Source organism: Octopus sinensis, unplaced genomic scaffold (genome assembly GCF_006345805.1).
Source record: "Octopus sinensis unplaced genomic scaffold, ASM634580v1 Contig10934, whole genome shotgun sequence".
In the NCBI taxonomy this organism is placed as follows: domain Eukaryota; kingdom Metazoa; phylum Mollusca; class Cephalopoda; order Octopoda; family Octopodidae; genus Octopus; species Octopus sinensis.
The window spans coordinates 87381-107995 of record NW_021832230.1 but is presented as its reverse complement, the minus strand read 5'-3'; the positions used below and the strand labels follow the sequence as shown (position 1 = coordinate 107995).

The following is a 20615-nucleotide window of genomic DNA, read 5'->3' as shown; positions in this document are numbered from 1 at the left end:
GATCCTCTAAGCAGGATCCTTAATTCCGTGTTTCCAAAACTTGACTACTAATCATTTGCTATTTATTGACGATCTAAAAATATTTGCTCTCAAACAAGACACTTTACTCAAAATGATGGAAGCTGTTAACGGATTTTTTAAAATTGTTGGTTTGGAGATGAATTCAGAAAAATCAGCGTCTAATTTGGAATCATTATCATGTTGTAAGACTATTGACGGAATCAATGGATATCATATTTGGGTGTACTTGAAGATGGTGGAAGCAATGTTCTTAAGAATAGAGTTATGGAATCTATCTTTGAGAATGTTAAGAAGAGGATAACTATGCTATCGAAAACAAAACTCAACTCTGTGAATCTGTTTCGTGCTATAAATGAATATGCATTGTCATTATATAATTATTATATTGGGCTAATCAATATTGAACCTTCTGAATTTGATGATATTGACAGACAAATACGGCAATTGCTTACGTCGCTTAGATTACATCTCAAACCTGCAAATAAAGAGAGACTGTATTTAAACCGGAAGGCTCTTGGAAGAGGGCTTTCATCAGTTACTTTCAAAAGTGAACTAATGCTCTTCCAGTTCCTTACGAGTCTAGAAAATATGTCAACTATATGCTTACGGAGGGCGGGGATTCTGCGTGTAATTAAAATGAACAAATGGCATTTGGCTATGATCGCAGGATTTCTATCCTCCAAATATGCAATTATTGATAAGAAAAGTATTACTATGGAGTCTCTAAAGTCCAGTCAGATACAATATTTACAAAAGAAAATTAGTTCTAAAGCACTAACTACATTCTGTGCTTTTCAAATGCATGGATGAACCTAATGTTGATTTACCTGCATCCTCAGAATGGCTATCTAATGGAAATAATGGACCATGAAGCGAACCATTGTATTGTATTTTGCAAGATCGAAACTTGTTCTTTGCATCCGCTGACTCATTATGCAATCATTGTAAGAAAAGCAAGAAAACTGTTGACCACATGGCTACTCAGTGTGGTAAAATGCTCAACAGTGATTATCTCCGGAGACACAACGAAGTTGTGAAGTGTATTCACCTTAACTTGTGCCGAATGTATGGACTCAAAAAAGCAAGACGATTGAAGGGACATTCTGTTCAGTCAACACTGTCGACGGGAAAAGTTGAAATCAGGGTTGATACAACAATCCTCACCGAAACAAAAGTAGAATATAACAAGCCAGATATCTTTGTCCACGACAAAGTCAGAAACGAAATAAATCTAATTGAAGTGGGTATTACTTTACAGGATCGCCTCAAGCAAGTGGAGGTTGAAAAGTGTCACAAGTATGACCTATTGGCAAGTAAGCTTTCGCTTCTGTATAGCTGTCAAGTAAAAATAATTCCTGTGGTTATGACATGGGATGGAGTTGTCTCGAAATGCTTCAAAAATTATATGAAGAAACTATCTATTCAAGCAGGAACGAGGACATACATCCAATCCGTTGTACTGAAAAGAACGCTCGAGAGTATGATAATAGAACACAAGCACGGAATGAAGGTATCCGGTGAAGAATACGCTTCTGCTTCCAACCGGTATATGGAGATGGCATGCAAAGATGAAGACGACCCAATGAATGCTAAAGGAGATGCAATGGTTTAATCAGATGTGATAATGGGGAGTAAGAGGCAGCTGGAAGTAGGCTCTTCTTCCAAGAGAAGGAGAGTGGATATCAGCGAGCTGGAGTGAGATCTGCTTAGTTTCTGATTTGAATTATTTTAAGATTAGAAATTATAAAAAAAATAAGTGAATTTAGTATTTATTAATTTTCTTCACAATAAGAAATAATCACTAAAAATAACCCCAAAACACATATACATTCAAAAATATCAATTAACGTTCTCTGAGTGGACGTCCCCTCATGTTCTTCAAAATAGGAAATTCCTTCGTCGCAGCTTCTAGCTAAAAATTAAAAACTTAATGAATCACCAATATTAGCATCCAGGGGAATACTACCCAAATATTTTATTTCCATTTCCTTGGCCATCGTTTCCCCACCACAAGAATCTTGAGGAAAAATATTAGAACATTTCTTTAATAACAATAAGCAATAATTAACCAGACAGTGAGTACAACAAAATGAAGACATGTTTTCAACCAATCCTATAATATTCAATCCAATCTTCCGACAAAAATTAATTTGTTTTTTAACATCAACAAGAGACAATTCTTGTGGAGTGGTCACAATGACAACACCATCGACATCGCCAAGATATCGAATTAAGGACAAGTGTTCATCAGATGTGCCCGGCGGAGTATCAATTATCATATAATCCAATTCTCTTGGCCAATCAACATCACGTAAAAATTGAACAATTAGTCCTTTTATATTAATTAGTAAAATGCCTGTTTTTTTATCTCCATACCAAATAAATGCCTTATCCTCGTCATCAGCAATAAAAGATGAAGAGATTAAACATAAGTTCTCCTTCACTATCTTAAATTTGAATAGTAAATATTCCACCACTGGACTCCAACCGTTGATATTTTTATGAAGAAACGCGTTTTCTACCCCCATCATACGTGGAAGAGAAGGTCCGCAAATATCCGCATCTACCAGTCCATACTAATCAAAACTATATGAATTTAATACTTTTCTATCTGGGCGAATAGATGATAAATAATCGGACAAAAGAACTGAAACAGTACTCTTTCCCACTCCACCCTTTCCGGAAAGTACTATTATTTTATGTTTAACTAATCCCAGGCGAGATTTTATTTCATCAATTGAAGACTCGATAACTTTATTAACGGATTCGTTATCGCGCGAGAGGCAATTGTTCCGATTTGGACAATTGGAACAGGCATCTGCCTTTCCTGCAGCTTTGCTATCAATTCCTGGACATTCTTATATTAAAAGTAGAAATGCTAATTTACCATGTGACATAAAAACAGAGAGAGTAAATTGAATTAAATTTTATATTTATTAAATTACGTTATTAAAATATAATCGCGTAATTTATTTATTATATAAACTAATTAATTAACTGACTAAATTGAAGCTTCATTACGGTTATGTGCTCAGTGTATATCCATAAGGCTTTTGACCCCGTTCCCAGGAAAATATACCTTAGTGAAATTCACTTAAAGTTGAAAAAGTGGCTAGCTAACTTCCTCAGCGGCCGAAAAGGCACGATCCAACAAAACAATGCAAGATCGATGTCAAGATATTTTCCAAACAGAGTCCCTCAAGGCTCTTTTGCCAGCTCTCTTTAACTTATTCTTATCGGACCTCCCACTACCAAACGACAAAGACTCGATCGTACTATCACACGCTGACGATATTGTGATTGCTACTCGGAACCGTGAAGTTAACACGGCAAGTTCAAACTGCAGAACTACCTCCACAATCTCGAAAATTGGCTTTCGATAAATTGACTATCAACGAGTCCTGAAAAATCAGTCACTACGCTTCTGACTTCAGCAAGGAAGCTTGGGAAAATGGTGGTGAACTTATATCTAAACAACACGGAAATCCTCTTGAAAAAATCCCAGAAAATCCTCGGCGTGACTTACGATAGTCATACGTGTTTCTCCCAACAAGTTGAAAATGTTACAACTAGCTTCATGAAAAAACTGAACATCTTAAAAGTGTTCCTCCGAAAATGCAAACAATGAATCAGCTTCCCCACACGCCAATCAATCTACCGGCAATACATCGAACCCTCCATTACTTATGCTTGTGGGGCGTGGAGTGGGTTTGTCAGTGAAACGAACCGTGAAAAATTGAAAAAACTCAAGAAAGATTTTGGAAAGCACTACAAGGACCAAATGAACATCTATCAATCGCCTTATTTAAATAAATCTTGGGACGGAACCATGGGCCTAATGCCCTAAAACTCTACCACCACGCCCTCATAGAAATTGTGTCGGGACTAGGGAGAGGCACCGGGCAAAGATGAGGACCCTCCTCAGAGAAGCCGGGATCACCTGATTAATTAGTTCTATGTTTTGGACGGTGATCTTGGTTTTAATAATAATAATCGCATTATCGGTTTTGCAAGCTAACCGAGGCACCAAAAGACCGTGCTTTGCTCCGTTGACATTCATAAAGCCTTCGACTCCGTCTCGAGATAGCTTCTATCAAGGAAGATATTCCAATCTGAATTTCCTACGAGACTCAAGCTATGGATCACCAACTTCCTAAGTAGACGAAGAGAAAGGGTGTGCCTCGGAGGTCTGAAGTCCACATCTCGTCTCCTACCCAACGGCTTACCCCAGGAATCCCCCTTAACCCCGGCCCTTTTCAACCTTTTCCTGAAAGATCTCCCGCCCTCCCGTGACAATAATGACATTGTCCTTTCATACGCGGACGAAATCGTATTAGCCTCACGGGACCGGGATATTCAGAAGGCCTCTGAAAGGCTCCAAGCTAACTAAACCTATGGCTGACGACAACCGGCTCTTGGTAAACGCGGGGAAGTTTGCCACGTCCCTTTTCACTTCTGACAAAAGATTGGGAAGAACTTCAGTCGACTTAAAGCTGAACAATCTGTCCTTACCCTTCTACAGGAGTCAGACGGTCCTAGGGGTAACCCTCGACATGCACCTCTGCTTCTCCCCGCACGCTGACGACCTCCTTCGCAAATGCGAAAAAAATTGAACGTCCTTAGAACTCTATCCGGCTTATGGAAAACGGGTCACATCCGGTACTGGCAAATATCTACCGCCAATACTTCGAACCATCAATTGCCTACACCTGCGGATCATGGGGTCCGCGGTTATCGTGGTCCAACAGGAGGCGAATCGAGGAGGCCCAACAAAAGGCCCACAGATTAACCAATCGTTGGTCACACGATAACGAACGCCGCGATCCAGCTTTTCTGGAAGACCTTATCAAGCTGAACCTCGATCCGTCAGTAAAAACGGCCTGCCGCCCGGTGCGATCTTGTGTGGGCTCGTGGAAAGATCAGCGAGCGAAGATGAGGTCCCTGGTCGAGTGCATCGGGATCACGTGACTTTTGTTTGATTTTTACCGTGTTCTTGGCGGTTAAATAAAATAAAAATAAATCGCAGTTTCTGCAGAAGCAGCATAATTAATTTGCCGTCTACTTAAGTAACTGTTTAAATAAGAAAGCAACGGAATTGGAACATTTAGTGGTCATTCCAAAAAATTGGAGTTGAAAATAACTTCTGTAGAAGTTCAAAGAACTGCTAAGCTCAAAAACAATAAAAGTCAAGGACCATGTTGGCTAGGGCCAGAACTACTTAGGTATGGAAGTGAAAACCTAAATGTATGCATTGGGGATCTCTTCAACGGAATGTTTAAAACAAACGACCATCTGCCCCTGAGACGAGGGATACTGGTTCTGTCCAAAAACAGAACAAAGCTAAAGGAAAAGTGGAGAACCTAGGCCAGTAATCATTATGAATACCATACGAAAAGTGCTGGCAATTTTCTTCAAAGAATACAGCCTCTTTCAAACGTCACGAGCCTAGGTCGTGACATTTTGTTTATTTTCGATAAAATCGGGAACATTTAAGATAGATCCGTTAGCTTTTATCCTGTTTGTCATATATCTGGAAGCTGTATTGACGAAAATAAAACTATGAAGGAAAGATTAATGCAGTGGCATACGCACATGACGTGGATTTTATTTTCTCCAACAAGAATGCTCTGGAAAGTCTTTTGGAGGTGATGCAAAATAAACTCGCAGAGTGCTTCCTTAAAGTAAATTTGGAGAAAACAGAAGTTACTAAACTTCAGACAAATGTCTAAGCTGGACAAACACTAGAGAAAAGTCAAGAAACTTGTATCTCTATCGAAAAATGAACAAGACGTGATTATGCGGCAAAACACATTTCAAAGAGCGCACTATGTAGCCGAAAAAATTGGCTAAAGCGCAAAGGACTCTGTACACAAACATGGATACGCTTGTACAGGTGGAGCCTATTCGGACACACCATAAAGATGGATCTGAAGTCACCGGCAAATACTGTTATAAAGGACTATTTCGAAGGAGGGTGGGAAAAAATCTCAAGGGCAGAGACGATCTTGACACATTACAAAACGTCGCCCAAGACAGAGGGAAATGATCTGGACTGATTATTTTTATTTTTTCCTATGCTGCACAAGCTTTGTCATGGTCCATGGAATCACGAAAATACATAATAATATTATGATCAAGGGGCGAGCCCACAATACCTCACTCTCATCTTCTATTAGGCCTAAAATCCTCGAGAAAGTGCAGCCCATATTTCGAGCTGGTTCTAGTTAAAATGGGTCGTAGAGGTTGTAATTAAACATTTCATCACACATGGCATAATATGAATTTGGGTATTGCGCAATCTAAATCCTTATTGAAAACTCAATGTAGAGTCAAAAATAAAAGAAATCAAAGAACAATTTATTGAAAACAATTAATCCAAAAAATCTATTCGACTTCGTCTACGATTACATTGCTTTCGACTTGCTGCTCCTCACGTGAAAACATTGAAAATTGAATTTGTTGTTTTGCAAATTCCTATCTATTTACAGAAAAATATAATTAACAGATTTCTTGAATGGAATCAATCGTACTAGGTCTTGAATGAAATCAGGAGGAAGAGTCTGACTGAGAACAGACAGAATTTCATTACTGGGAGCAAAGGCGAGTGCATTGGATAAATGATCAAGAGCATCCTCCCGGTTTCCTAAAGAATGATTTTGAATTGATTGACCTGCCTCCAAACAAGTTTCACCGAGCTGGATTTCGTCAAAAAAAAATTGCTCGACACTGCCTTGCCTGGTGAAATCAGGACCCTTAAATAATCAAATACAAATGAATACAAGAGTAGCTCTTTTACTAGTTTTTATATTTTTTTCTCGCCCTCGAAAATTAATTTGAGATTTAAGAAACTTTTACGTAGATTTTCTTTAAAGTTTGGATCACTTCTCCTTTTTCTGTCAAAATAGACGCAATAGGCGATTCCAGCAAAAATTGCTACTCCGGCTATACTCAATGACAAAGCTCTAGTTATATTTCTACTTATTAAAAATTCGTTATGCTCACAATAAAAACATGATAGAACACCACGAGTTATATATTTAAAATTATTATTCAATTTTTCTATTAAATAAATAAACTAATTATATCTATGATAAATAATCAAAACAAACCCTGGTCATTCCCAACTTTGGACTAAATACAAACGGAATCAATACTAAACCTTTGAGATTAAAAGTCGTATTAAAAACTAATATAAGAATCCAAAATTGAAAATAGACATTTAACATCTAAATTTTTTAGATTGGCAGTTCTCCGAGACGGGCTTTGTCCTTTGCATGCGTTAATGTTTGAATTTTTTTAGTTCCATCATTGTTTATTAGCTTAATGTCTTCTTGTAAAAACATTTTGTCTTATTTAGAATACTTGACTTCTTCATTATAGTTAAACTTTTATCAATCGTATTTCTTTCCAAATAAGAAACAATGTTTTTGTACTCTTCAATTATTAGTACTAAATTTTTGAGCAGTATCTTTGACAAAAACGGAAACCTAAATATGCGTCAAAATATAAGTCAATAGGTCAAAAATGTACCAAGATAGAATGTGTAACGCGGCTCTAGAGCCCTCCTGAAAACGTCATTGAGTTGAGTAGCTACACGACAAGGCGTACAAGCCAATCGAAGAAATTGTGAACCCGCACTGGGAAGGGTGGCGCCAGGAGATGTCCAAGCTCAAGCGTAAACAGATACCGATCCGTAAGAATTAATTGTCTAATAGTAATCCAGTGCTGGGGATAGGGAGTGCTTCGAGCCAGCCTCCGGTATGCGGATGACAAACGCAGTTTAGTGAAGCCAGCTAAAGTTAGTCCGACATCGAACAAAGTTTGCTTAAAGTATTTATGCAGAAGATTTAGTTCCAGCCCTTTTTGACTAAAGGAATTGCGGGGAAATCAAGGCCAAGTCAGTACCAAGCACGGAGAAAGAGGATTATTCCGAAATCTCGTTAGGTTCGAGAGAGAAACATAGATCTGATCAAAAGTAATTCTTGTATGCTGAGGTGGAAGAAAAATAGCAGAGCAGGGTCAGGTCCCCACAAAAGCGGATCCCGATCCATCCGAAACGTGTGGGTAGGCTGGCATGGGTAAAACCGTCACTAGTGATCCTCGAATTGAGATGGAATGTTAAGGAAAATAGCCTCTAAATGAATTATTATTATTATTATTTGCAACATACGTAGAATCATATTAGTTATAATTTTACTCGTGCAGCATTAAAAACAATCCTTTGAACCAGCCTCCTCCAACCTCCTCTGTCGTGAGCGAGTTTCCTCAGCTCGTCCAGATCCTCACCACTCCTTAGCCTTTTCTTCACACATTTCAGGTCTCCGTCAAGTGTTTCCGGCAGCGTAACACGTGGACGTCCACGGAAGCTCGATCCCTCTTTCAGGAAGTAGCCCTCCATTGCTATGTTAGCTGGGCAAGCATGTCCATTCGTAGAATATGGCCAAATAACCTCCACCGCATATTGACGATTTCCACACTCAGAGGGCCAGTTCTGCATCTATTGTATAGCGATTCCTGGTTGATTCTTATAGGCCAGTTCAATCCCAGTAGGGATCTAAGTTGCCTGCGGTGAAAAGAATCGAGTCCACGTTGTTCAGTACTAGACATTCCCCAGGTCGCCGAATTATATGTCAGGATTGGTTTGACAAAGGCTTCATACATCCTCAGACGAAGTGACGTAAGAGTCGTCGTTTGCCGATCCACTCTTTCTTATCTTGTTCATCGTGGCCAAGCGAGAGCCTTTCTTCTGACAATATCATGGCCGTCCCCAAGTAGAGAACCAGTTTGTTCGTTTTGCGCCAGGCTTCACTTGAGCTGCTCTCCATCCTCATGATTTCAACGATGTCGGTTTTTCCAACGTTCATTTTAAGGAACCATCTGTTCAGCTCAGCAGGTGCCACTTCAAGGAGTCGAAGTAAGGCCGATTTGTCGTCTGACACGAAGTCGACGTCATCTGCATATACAATTTCGACGATATTGCCAGCATAGAATTTTCGAAGGTCTCGTAGTGCCGTCTCCAGATAGATCACGAATAGCAACGGCGAGAGGGCGTCTCCCTGAGGGGTACCGACGTTGCACGTGAATTCACGGAAAACGCCGTGCCGACCCGCACCTTGAGCTTTGTGTTCGATAGTAGTACTCTTATCATATTGACAGAGTCAGGGTCCAGGAATTGTTCCAGTATTTTGAGGAGTAGACCACGGCGTACCGTGTCAAAGGCCCTAGACAGGTCTATTCCCAGGACTGTTGTTGCACTTTTGTATCTCTGGGTGATAGCGCAGTACCACTTGTGGGCCCAAACAGCATCGGCGGTGGATCTTCCTGTCCTAAATCCACTATGACTCGGGGATAGATAGTTGTCCACTTGTTCTCTTATTCGGTTCAGTGTAACTAATCCCAAAGTTTCCGTAAGGTGTTTAGCAAGATTATAGGGCGTAGATTTTCGACAGGCCCAGCCTGCTTGTTAGGCTTTTGGATCGGTATTAATAATCCGGAATCAAGACCGAGGAATTCCTTTTTCATAAACATACCATTGAGTAGCTCCGCCACTCCTCTAAATGAATTAATGAAAATTTATGTGAATATTAGATCGAAAATTTAAAAAATTAAACTATGCCGAATTTGTAAATTTTATTCTAATTTTTGTAAAAAAATTTGAATTTTTTACCGGCTTGTGAAGATGAATGATACAGTTGTCATGCGAAAATTTGCAAAACTGAAGGACTATGAACTTCCCCGTACTGAAATGGAGTCAGTTGCCTTCCTTCAAGAGGTTGGAATCTTTCCCAAAGAAAAAAAATGTCAAAACAGACATTTTATGACCCTTCTCCAACAGCATGAGAATACAACATGGGTGTGCCATAAAAGTGGGTGTCGAACATATAGTTCTATTAGAAACGGTATAAGAGAGTACTTTATTTTTAGGTACGTGGCTCGAAGGCACGAAAGTGACCTTACATCATGTATTCGCATCATGTATTCGCTTTAAAAAAAGATTATCCCGAAAGCCTGGAACAACAGAGAGGTTCGTCCTGAAAATCCCCGTCCGTACCGAAAATGCGTCGGGACAACGGCGGAACATCGGGAGAGGCTGCGCGAACTGCTGGGGGAGGCTGGGATCGAATTCTTCTTTCTTTTGGCTATGACGGTGGTTTTCTGGTTCAATAATAATAATGTACATGTGGAGTTTCGACAGACACAGTATTTTATGGTGTCGGCGTCAACTGGAATGGAGCAGCCATACAATTGGTAATTGGTCTCACTCCCTGCGAGAGGTTTGCGCATATTATTTAGCAAATCGTCCGAACACACTGATTGGTATTAGTGTTCCATTAGATTGTTAGGTGGTATTGGCAAAGTTGTCCAAGTTGACGAATGCATGTTTTCTAAACGGAAAAACAATGCAGGACGGATTCTCCCTCAACAATGGGTGTTTGGGGGAATCTGTCGTGGAAGTAAAGACTGCTTCATCAAGATGGTTCCAGATCGCTCCAAAAGAACTCTAACCGCCGCAATACAGGAAAATATCGCACCGGGATCAGTGATATACACTGACAAATGGAAGGGTAATTCTACTTTATTCTTGCTAATAGGTTATTCAACGCCAGATCTCAATGCTCTTGCTTATGTGCACCTTACAGTTAATCACAAGTTGGCCATTAATCGTTTATAAATTTGCAGACGAAATTTTGTAGATCCGAGCACAGGTGCACATACACAGAATGTTGAGAGGTTCAGATAATAATTATGAAAATATAGAATGTGGGGGTGCGCAAAATGGCGCAATAAGAGACAAAGGGGGACCCCGCGTCACTTCATGGGTGCATATTTTGCAGGGTTGGCTGAAGACTAAGCTATGGATAATGGATTTGGACGGTCGTGAGTTCGATTCCGAAGGAGGCCAGTTTTCATCCTGGGGCAAATTCTCGTTATCGTTCCCCTGCCCGTGAGGCAACGAGTACTTCTGGCACGACACAGTTGGAAATGGGGATCTCTTACCTTCCGGGCTTAGCGTGGCGTTACGGGGTCCACCATGTCAGTTGGAAATTCCTCCGGATATGGCAACGCTCAGGAGGCACTTAATGCCTACCGAAAAAGGACTCTTAGCTTCTCAGACCCTGGGACATCGTCGTCTCAGGCCGATCTTGCGGGAAGGATTGAACCTTTCAGAAGGATCTCCCTCGTTTGGATCGGCGATCACGGGAATAACTATAATTAACTGGCTTTGCCCGTGTTTGGTCTTTAAATAATAATATTTTGCAGGTATTAAATACTCCTAATACATTTATAGAATTTTTATGGAGAAGGCAAGTGAGCCATTTAGACAACTCCTTCGATGAGCTAATAGATGCCATCGTCAAATTTTGTCCGCCCAATATCACGCTTCGTACTACCAGCTGACCTTTTTTGTTGTAATACAGATTTTTTCACTGAGGGAATGATGATAAGCATCTATATTAACCAACAACTGTGTCTTTTTAGACAAGTGGTCGTTAATAGCTCAGATTTAATTTTGTCGGTATTGTTTTGACACCACTAAGCCGGTAAAAAATTCAAATTTTTAAAAAAAAATTAGAATAAAATTTACAAATTCGGCATAGTTTAATTTTTTAAATTTTCGATCTAATATTCATAAAAATTTTCATTAATTCATTTAGAAACTATTTTCGTGCAGGATGAAATGCACAAGTACCGAAATTGTCGATTCTAGATAATGAATCAGCGGCAACGAAACACATGGAAGACCGGAGAATGTATGTCAGTTTGCGGACAAAAAAGAAGTTTTTCAATGGAAAAAACGTCAAACCTACGGATCCGATCAGTAAGCAGTTTAATTTCGTCCCATTTAGACGATAAGGCTTTCACTATGCCATCGGTAGAAATTGGAGACCCCAAGATAACTAAATCTGGTTATTAAAGTGTATTATTTAATTGTTTTAAATAATAATTTAATTTTAGTTACCAATAAACAAACAAATGCTATTTAATTTAAATATGCAATATGAGGAGATTGTGGTTGGCTTTATTGGTTGCGGAGAAATCGCTCAAACAATTATTAAGGGAATTTTGAGGAGCGGTTTTGTGAAGTTCAAATAATATGATTTAGGTTTATTACCTGCCGAGAGACTCAAGGCGTCAACATCTTCTCCTCAAACAAGTAGCAAAGCAACTGTAATATTTTGTTACAATTAATAAAAATAAGAACCTTGGTATTACGTACGCTTCTAATAATGAAATCAAATCGAGTTGCAATGTGATAGTTCTTTGTGTCCGTCCATTTGAAATACTGAACGTATTGGACGGCATTTCCCAGACTGCTGTGGTAATCTCGACTGCAGCAGGAATAACAATTGAAGCAATGGAAAAGGTTATTCTTAATCCCACCAATTGGTAGCAAATGAATTGCACAAAAACCGTTATTAGAGTTATGCCAAATATAGGCTCTTCAATATGCTGTTCATTTACTGGACTTTGTTATAACAAGGCACGGGCATCCAGTTGGGAGATCGAAGTTTCGAAAGTATTTCTGAATATTGATTAAATTTTAAATCAGTGGATTTTTGAAGCAGTAGGAATCGTAGAAATTATTGACGAAAGTCTTATTGGTCACATCATAGCCGCTTCTGGCTCTGCAATTTGTCTTGTAATTAATTTTGGCCATTTAAATAGTTTCTTTCGTTTGTTTCAGAGTTAACCAAAGCCGTCTCGGCAGAAGGCTTGCCCTACGAGTTGGCAATTCGAGCATGCACATCAACAATGCTTAACTCAGCAAAATTATTGGATGACAGTGATTATGATGCCGAAGGTCTTATAAATTCCATTAAAGTGCCAAATGGTACTACCGAGGCTGGATTTAATGTTTTTAAAAATGGCGGCTTTTCTGATTTGATAGCGAAGTCTGTCAGAGCTATTCTTGATCGAAATAATGAAATACAGTCAACCCTCTCTATAGTGAACCCTCTCTATAGTGAACAGGCCATATTAATGCAATCTACAATAACAAATATTATAGTCTCATTAATATATTTTTATAAAATGAATACCACGTTTAAAAAATGTATAATATCATTTATTTAATATTTTTGTGTTCACTATAAAGATAGTGAACGTCAAATTTTTGTGAACATACAATATTAAATTAATATTTTTATCATATAAAAAACACATTTAGATTACAATCATGAATATCTTTTGAAGTCCATGTCTCTAAAAATGGCGAAAGTTTGTAATATTCAAGGATTTCAAGCATCAAATGGATGGCTTGAGAAATTTAAAAATCGATATTGCATTGCTTCCCGTGCTTTATGTGGGGAAAATCAATTTGTTGAAACCTCTGTGATTGAAAATTTTACAGAAAGCCTCAATAGAAAATTAGAACAATATTGTTCAAAAAATTTTTTTAATTTGGACGAACTGGATTTTTTTAAACTTTTGTCGAACAGAACATTAGCTGTTGACTCGGACAAAAATCTGTCTAATAAACCGATAAAAGAAAGAGTAACTGTTATGTTTTGCGTTAGTATGATGGGAGAAAAACTTGACCCATTTGTTATTGGAAAAGCCAAAAATCCACGCTGCTTTAAAGGAAGAAGAAATTTAATTACAGTATAACCTCCATTTGGGGCAGACCTCTGGCTTGGGGAACCTCTATTTTTGGGGGAAACCTCTATTTTTGGGGTAGTTTGAAAAGGATAAATTTTATGCGGTAATTTCCAAATTTAGAATTACCGGAACCTCTAAGTGGGGCACAGGATTTTTAATTTATATACATATTGCTATTAAAATTAAAATTAATTATATAAAATTTCATTTGGAAGCCTCGTGTAATTTTGTATTCTTGTTGTTATGGCTCGTAAGCTTAGTCTTGAGTTAAAGATCAAAATTGCCAAGGAATTAAGTGAAAATAAACATCTTACTGAACGAGATATTGTAGATAAGTACAAAATTAGTAAAGGTTTTTATTAATGTAAGTTTTTAGGCGCTGTGTCACGTATTAAAAAAATTATCTCAATTTTTTTAATACTGGGGCTGTTCAAACAGATTTTCCCAGAAATATTCAACGCTCTCCTCATACTTTATCCCAAAAAATGATAATAAAAATTGTTTTTGAAAAATAAATCTTCGTCATGTCATAATAATTGTTGGAAAAACATGGCAAAATTTAAATCCTGAAACAATAACGAATTGTTGGGAAACAATTAATAACTGTCGGCAACAGATTCCTAGTTCAAATTTTTTAGTAACAGTGAGAAAGAAAATTTGGACACGATAATTGCAGACGTAATTGCTGAAAATGAAGAAGAAAATAATGATGAGTCAATATATGACCAAACTGAATGCAACTGTTCACACTGGACACGATAACAGCTGAATAACCTTGAGAGAATATTCACCGTTTGTTTCCCGATGCGTTTAAAAGACTATTACAATTTCAGAAAAATATTGGGCATACATATGAAGAAATCTGCAACAGGAAACAAAATAACAGATTATTTTCGTGTATAATAGAATAAAAATTTTTTTCTACTTGAAAAATACTCTAATTATCAATAAATTAGTGGAAAACATGGTTTAAATGTTCTTAAAAATACTTTATTTATTTATAAATTAATGAAAAATATGCTAAAAAATTAAAAATTTTTATAAAAATAAAGAAAATTTCAGACCTCCATTTTTGGGGGAAACCTCTATTTTTGGGGCAATTTTTCAAAATGATGCCCCAAATGGGTTATACTGTATCAAACTAATCATTTCAAAAAATCACCGATACATGATTAAAATCTCTAAATAATCTTGTAATTTACTTCAATATTGTTTATTGTTATTTTGATTCCTTTTGTTCACTATAGACAATAGTGAACATGATGTTTTGACGTGGACATTTTGTTCATTATAGAGAGGGTTGACTGTATCTAAATTTAATTAAGTCTGGGCTGATTTGTTCACTAAATAATATTAATTTTTGCATCTTTCTCGGTGATCTTGGACTAAATTAATAAAACATACATAGATTAGTTAAGTTAATATTATTTATTTGATGTTAATCCGACCGTTGTGCTGGAGGTTAATCTCCTCCTTTTAGAGGAAGAAGTAACCAACACCACTTTTTGATCCTCTGTCTCCAAGTTAGTTACGACTCTTTTTCCCTCACTCATTAAAATCAATATTGCTTTTTCCGCAAAGCCATAATATTATGTAACATGGGCGACTATGTCGCTATGGGCAGCCAGTCCTTTTACGTGTTTCTATGGAAACCGCAGAAAAGGTATTAAATATTGAATATAGCAATTTATATATGGAAGAGTGTAGATTAATCAATTATTCTAATTAAAAATTACATTTGAATTATCTTTTAAAAATGGCTTACCCAAAAGTATATTAATTTTAACAGCGTGGTTACTCACACTTTGTGATGTCTGGTTTAAGGGTTACGTCAGTAGAATATTAACGAATACAATCAAATTAAGGAAACGTTAATCGGATATTCCCGGAGGATATGAATGCTCGAAGCAAACACCGGTTGGTCAAAAAGGCTTCCAATTTTTGTCAAAAATGTCTGAAGAATCGTCAGCAGAAACATCATTTAATTTCGAGTTAGGGTTTGAGTTAAGGTTAGGGTTAGATTTGAATATTTATGTTGTCACTCTGCCAACGTTAGGGTTGGGTTAAGGTTAGGTTTGATTTTGAATATTATGTTGTCACTTGCCAACGTTAGGGTTTGGGTTAAGGTTAGGGTTAGATTTTGAATATATTTTATGTTGTCACTTGCCAACGTTAGGGTTTGGGTTAAGGTTAGAGTTAAAGTTGTTACCAACTTTGAAAAAAAATTTGATGTAAATATAATTTGCTAATGTTTGCAATTTATATTACAGTCCGACCCCAAAATGGGGCAGACCCCAGGGGTGGGGCACCCTCGGATTTTGGGGCACCCCCGCAATTTGGGGCACTTTATTCCAAAAGTACATTTTGGCAGAAAAAAAATAAAAATCGATAAAAAATTATGGAATTTTTGGGGCACCATAAAATCATTTATAAGGAATTAAAAATAAAATTATAATAAATTAATTATTTTTTGTTTTATTTTCAATTTATATTTTTATTGTTGTGGTTATGGATTACGAAACTAAATTGAAGATTGCTAAAGAAATTTTGAAGAAAAATTTATCTGAGAGGCAACTAATGAAAAAGTACAACACAAGTAAAGGAACAATATCAAGAATAAAACGAAATATTGTACCTTTCTTGCAACACGGCAATACTATTTCTGAGGAATATGACACATTTAAAGCCGATAAAGATAAATTTGATGATCAAGTCTTTGAAATATTTCAAAGACTACGCGTAGATAAAATTCCGATTTCAGGCCCTATTTTGAAAAAAATTGCCTTAGTTACAGCTTCAAAAATTGGATTTACTTCTTTTAAAGCTTCCAATGGGTGGCTTGATAGATTTAAATTGCGGCATGAACTTCAATTCAAGTCAATATGTGGTGAAAAAGCTTCATGTGATTTATCTTATGTGAAAAATTATTTTGAAAAATATGACCAGAAAGTATTAAAATATGGACCTGAGAATATATTTAATTGTGATGAAACTGCGCTTTTTATAAAAGAACTCTCAAAAATCATTTGTTGAACAAGGCGAACCGTGTTTGGTGGTATAAACAAGGGAAAGAAAGACTCACTGTTCTTCTATGCTGCAGTTTAATCGGGGAAAAACTTAATCCATTGATTATTGGAAAATATAAAAACCTCGGTGTCTAAAAATTTTGATGTTCAAGATTTTGGGTTATTGTATTCATCTTCTCAAAATGCATGGATGACTGGAAAGACTTTATGAGTTGGCTTACACTTATAAATGAATCGTTTTGCAAAAACAACAGAAAAATATTATTAATACTTGACAATGCGGGATGCCATAAAACTGCCGAATGTTCGAACATCGAATTTTTATTTTTGCCGAACGAAAAATACAACGCCCTATTTACAACCTTTGGATATGGGAATAATCAAGATTTTTAAAGATTATTATTCCTCTTTCTTAATGGAATTTTTATGTTTTCAAGATTTCGAAAACGATTTTACACATTCTATTGGTAAATTAAATTTGCGTCAGGTTATGATGCTAATTTCAAAAGGATGGAGAAAATAGATGCTAAAAGTATTGTTAATTGTTGGAAGAAAATCGACAGGAACCGTGATTCTTATGCAACAAAAAACTGTCTAACAGATGAACATTTAGATCAAGTTGTTAACGAAACAATTGATGGAGAATGCGAAGACATGAACAATAATGTTTATGATACATATTCAGAAACCGAAAATAGTGAAAATGTCGTAGCAAAAACAAAAGATCTGCTTAACAATTTAGAAGAAAAAATTTCTAATGTTGCACCAAGTATGCTCCGAGATTTTTTGATTTTCGGCTGAAATTGACGAACAATATCAGACAAAACTCTACAAATAAAAAGAAAATAACTGAATATTTTAGTAAAAATGTTTTTTGATGTTTATTAATGGTTTAATTTTTAAAAAAATAACAAACCCCTGTTTTTGGGGCACCCCCGCATTTTTGGGGCACTTGGTGCCCATTTGGGGGTCGGACTGTATCAAAAATAAAAATAATTCACATTATAATTTGCTAATGTTGTAAATAATTTTAATTTTAAAGCAAGCATGGTTCAAATATAAAACATCATTTTCTCAAAAATTTAAAGTTCAATCATTAGTTCGTATCGTTTGACTTTATATTATTTGGCCTTTTAGTAAATATCTGCTATGTAGTTGCCATGGAAACACGTAAAGGCCAGGTTGCCCATAGGGGTCTGATCACCCATGTGACATATTATATAGGACACACACTTTATTTTAAGTAAAACGTTTATCTTTAGCTAGTCATAAGTAGATTCATTGAATGATCTTTATTTGTTTTATATCCTTCTTGTGTGAAAATTTCAAACACTACATGTTAATTGTGAAATAATTCTGTCATTTTTAAAAATCCGCTATCATCTTAATCGTTTTTTTGTTGAGCTATCTCGTCTTTTAGTTTTGATTTTCTGTCGAGGTATTAATTGGATTGAACCAAAATTAATGTCAGAAGGTCGGTTTATTATGAAATTTGAACCAGAACTAGTCCGATTTGAAAGAATTCGGTGGATTTTTTAAATGTAAATGACTATTCTTCCAAAATAAGATGAGATAAGAAATACCCGACATAAAGTTAAGGCTTTCGAAACTGGCCTTATTCACTAAGTCGTCCATGGCTATTTCCTTCTCTTCTTTAGAAACTTTCGAAACTGGCTTTCGACAACGTCACCAATCATAGGAAAAGTTTCCTGACAGCTAGTTATTTTCTCTCGTAGATTTACGCCAAAGGCCATCTTGAGCGCTAATCTCGTTTTTTCCAGTAGTTTAATAATTCTTTCCTTAGACAGAGAAAAAATCCACCCTTCCAGCTCATACATCAGCACATGAAGGATAGCTACTCGGGAAATGAATAGCACCGTCTCAGGGGGTAGGCGAAATTTAATAAGGCACATGATCATTTGTGTACACCGTTTTTTCCTTAGAATAATGTTTTCGTCACACTTTCCATTTTCAGAAAATTGGACTCCCCGGTATAAAAACGATAGGGTCTTCCGAATAGAGTCAATCGTGTATGGTCAGGTTTTTGCATTTCTTCAATTGATACTCAAGTGAGCGTGCACTTCTCAATTGACAGAGTCAAAAACTTCAGTGCCATCCACCGTTTTATTTGCTCTAAGTAGATTTTTAGTTTTATTTCCGATGTTGTCGAAAGGACTGGTTGGTCCGTAATAATAATGTCATCAGCAGAAATAAGCACATTCGTTGAGATGCACACAGGTTTTGAAAAGTCTGCCATGTACCGTTAAACAATGCTGAGAACTGAGCCTTAAGGTACTCACCTTTTTTGGAAAATGGCTTTTGAATCTTGACCAAGATATTTGACAAAGGAGATCCTCCCTTAAAAAAACTTGTTAACCATCCAAGGGTTTCTGCATTGATGTCACAATTTTCAAAATTTTCCAGCAAGACTGAGTGATGGACACTGTCGAAAGTCTTCGACACATCCAAACAGACAAAACTGGTCGATAAAACAGAATCTTGTGTCTTAGATATTATCGAATTCAGTCGATAGATGCAATCAGCACAGGACCGGCCCGGGCGAAAACCCCACTGATCGTGAGAGAGCCAGTGATTCTTCTCTATATGCAATATTAGCCTTCTGTAGATGATTTCTCCATTATCTTTGATGTAGAGCAGATTAGGCTTATAGACCTATTCGAAGCTTCTTCTTTAGGTTTCTTAGGTTTTCGAACGATTCGAACTTTGGTTTTTTTTAAAACAGATCATTGGAATCTTGTCATATCCTTGGGCCGCATTTTTGGGTGCCATTATTGCTTCTCGGATTTCAGACTCACTAATTGGGTAACGTTTTAATCTGCTTGTGTATTTTACTCGAGGATATTTTGGTAAGGAGGCAGATGAAAGCTGATTGCGGAGGAGTTCAGTTGTCCCCTCTTGGCTCGACAGGCATCCTCCCGGAAGTCCCAGACGAATTAGATACGACGTGCTTCCAAAATAATGTTATTGTGGCTATTTAACAACTTATTGAAAATCTCTTGAGTATTTGTTATTTTAGCATAATAAATCTTAGAAATATATTAATTTTATTAAATATATTTAAATATGTATATAATAAATCATGAATATTAACTATTTTTTGTTTCTTTGTGTAGGTTGTAATACCGTTATATATGATTTATTTTTTGGCTATATTATATTTTTTAATTATAATATTTATCAATAAAGTATGTAATGTTCTAGATACTGGTATTTTTTACAATTAAATGGGTTTTGACAGAACTATACAAAATGACGATCAACAACCAGCTCACAATGATAGCGCAGGTAGTGGAAACCGACAGAGTTATCTTCCACCAAAGAGACAAAAACTAGAAGAGTTTTTTATTTACAATTTTGATCTTTCTAGAAATTTTCAACCAATAAAATGTGTATTGTCGTTTAAGCTCTTCATGGATTCACAAAACGATGATATTACTGAGCAAGACGCTGTCTCTTACTACAATCAATACAAAAACAATTGTAATAAACTTTATCTACGGCAATTTTTTGAAAAACATCAATCAGAGGAATGGTTCTTGTTTTATACTCACAGTTTAGGTTCCGAAGGCGCTACCATCCATTACACATAGAGGAATCCAGTGAAAATGCTAGAAATAATATCGAGAGTAGGAAAGTTGTGTTCAAGTGGCTTCACGATCATAAATATTTGGACATATCATTAGACGAGGACAGCCGTTGTTATTTATTCAAATGGCTCAGAGTAGTCTCTCTTATAATACTTAATAACGATTTGATGGAGAAGTCAAATATTCTGTAAATATAGGTGCTTATAGCTTAGATTTGATTTAATTGACCAAACAGAGTTATTCGGGGAAAAGCTTTATTCTATTGAGCCGGTTCTTTTGTTTCTCACATCTTTTCCTTCCAATACGGTAGAGAGTGACGTATCGAATGTGAAGTGAATCGAATTTATTTTAGATATTT

General features: G+C 36.6%; 3 protein-coding genes and 1 long non-coding RNA gene across 4 annotated transcripts; 3 read left to right on the top strand and 1 right to left on the bottom strand.

Moving 5' to 3' along the window:
• Positions 1-324: 324 nt before the first annotated feature.
• Positions 325-831, top strand: LOC115228682. Its single transcript, XM_029799212.1, has one exon. The coding sequence runs from the start codon at positions 325-327 to the stop codon at positions 829-831; it is 507 nt and encodes a 168-aa protein (XP_029655072.1).
• Positions 832-994: 163 nt separating this feature from the next.
• On the top strand, positions 995-1633 carry LOC115228681. The gene is made up of 2 exons (XM_029799211.1): positions 995-1334; positions 1452-1633. Exons 1-2 carry the CDS (start codon positions 995-997, stop codon positions 1631-1633), a joined length of 522 nt encoding a protein of 173 aa, XP_029655071.1.
• Positions 1634-1940: 307 nt separating this feature from the next.
• Positions 1941-4223, bottom strand: LOC115228679 (cytosolic Fe-S cluster assembly factor nubp1-B-like). Its single transcript, XM_029799210.1, has 3 exons — positions 4172-4223; positions 2681-2878; positions 1941-2584 (listed from the first exon to the last, which is right to left on the bottom strand). Exons 1-3 carry the CDS (start codon positions 4221-4223, stop codon positions 1941-1943), a joined length of 894 nt encoding a protein of 297 aa, XP_029655070.1.
• A 7806-nt stretch (positions 4224-12029) lies between these two features.
• On the top strand, positions 12030-12382 carry LOC115228673. The gene is made up of 3 exons (XR_003883241.2): positions 12030-12097; positions 12128-12192; positions 12224-12382. It is a non-coding gene; the product is annotated as an uncharacterized LOC115228673 (long non-coding RNA).
• Positions 12383-20615: the final 8233 nt, after the last annotated feature.

Excerpts from the sequence above, each read along its gene's own strand:
- LOC115228681 (XM_029799211.1), top strand. The coding sequence starts at position 995 with ATGGCTACTCAGTGTGGTAAAATGCTCAACAGTGATTATCTCCGGAGA. Across the intron at positions 1,335-1,451 it reads CAAGTATGACCTATTGGCAA|GAACGAGGACATACATCCAA; the intron begins GTAAGCTTTCGC and ends CTATTCAAGCAG.
- LOC115228682 (XM_029799212.1), top strand. The coding sequence starts at position 325 with ATGCTATCGAAAACAAAACTCAACTCTGTGAATCTGTTTCGTGCTATA.
- LOC115228679 (XM_029799210.1), bottom strand. The coding sequence starts at position 4,223 with ATGTGGACTTCAGACCTCCGAGGCACACCCTTTCTCTTCGTCTACTTA. Across the intron at positions 2,879-4,171 it reads TCTCTTCGTCTACTTAGGAA|AATGTCCAGGAATTGATAGC; the intron begins GTTGGTGATCCA and ends TTTTAATATAAG. Across the intron at positions 2,585-2,680 it reads AAAGGGTGGAGTGGGAAAGA|ATGCGGATATTTGCGGACCT; the intron begins GTACTGTTTCAG and ends ATGGACTGGTAG.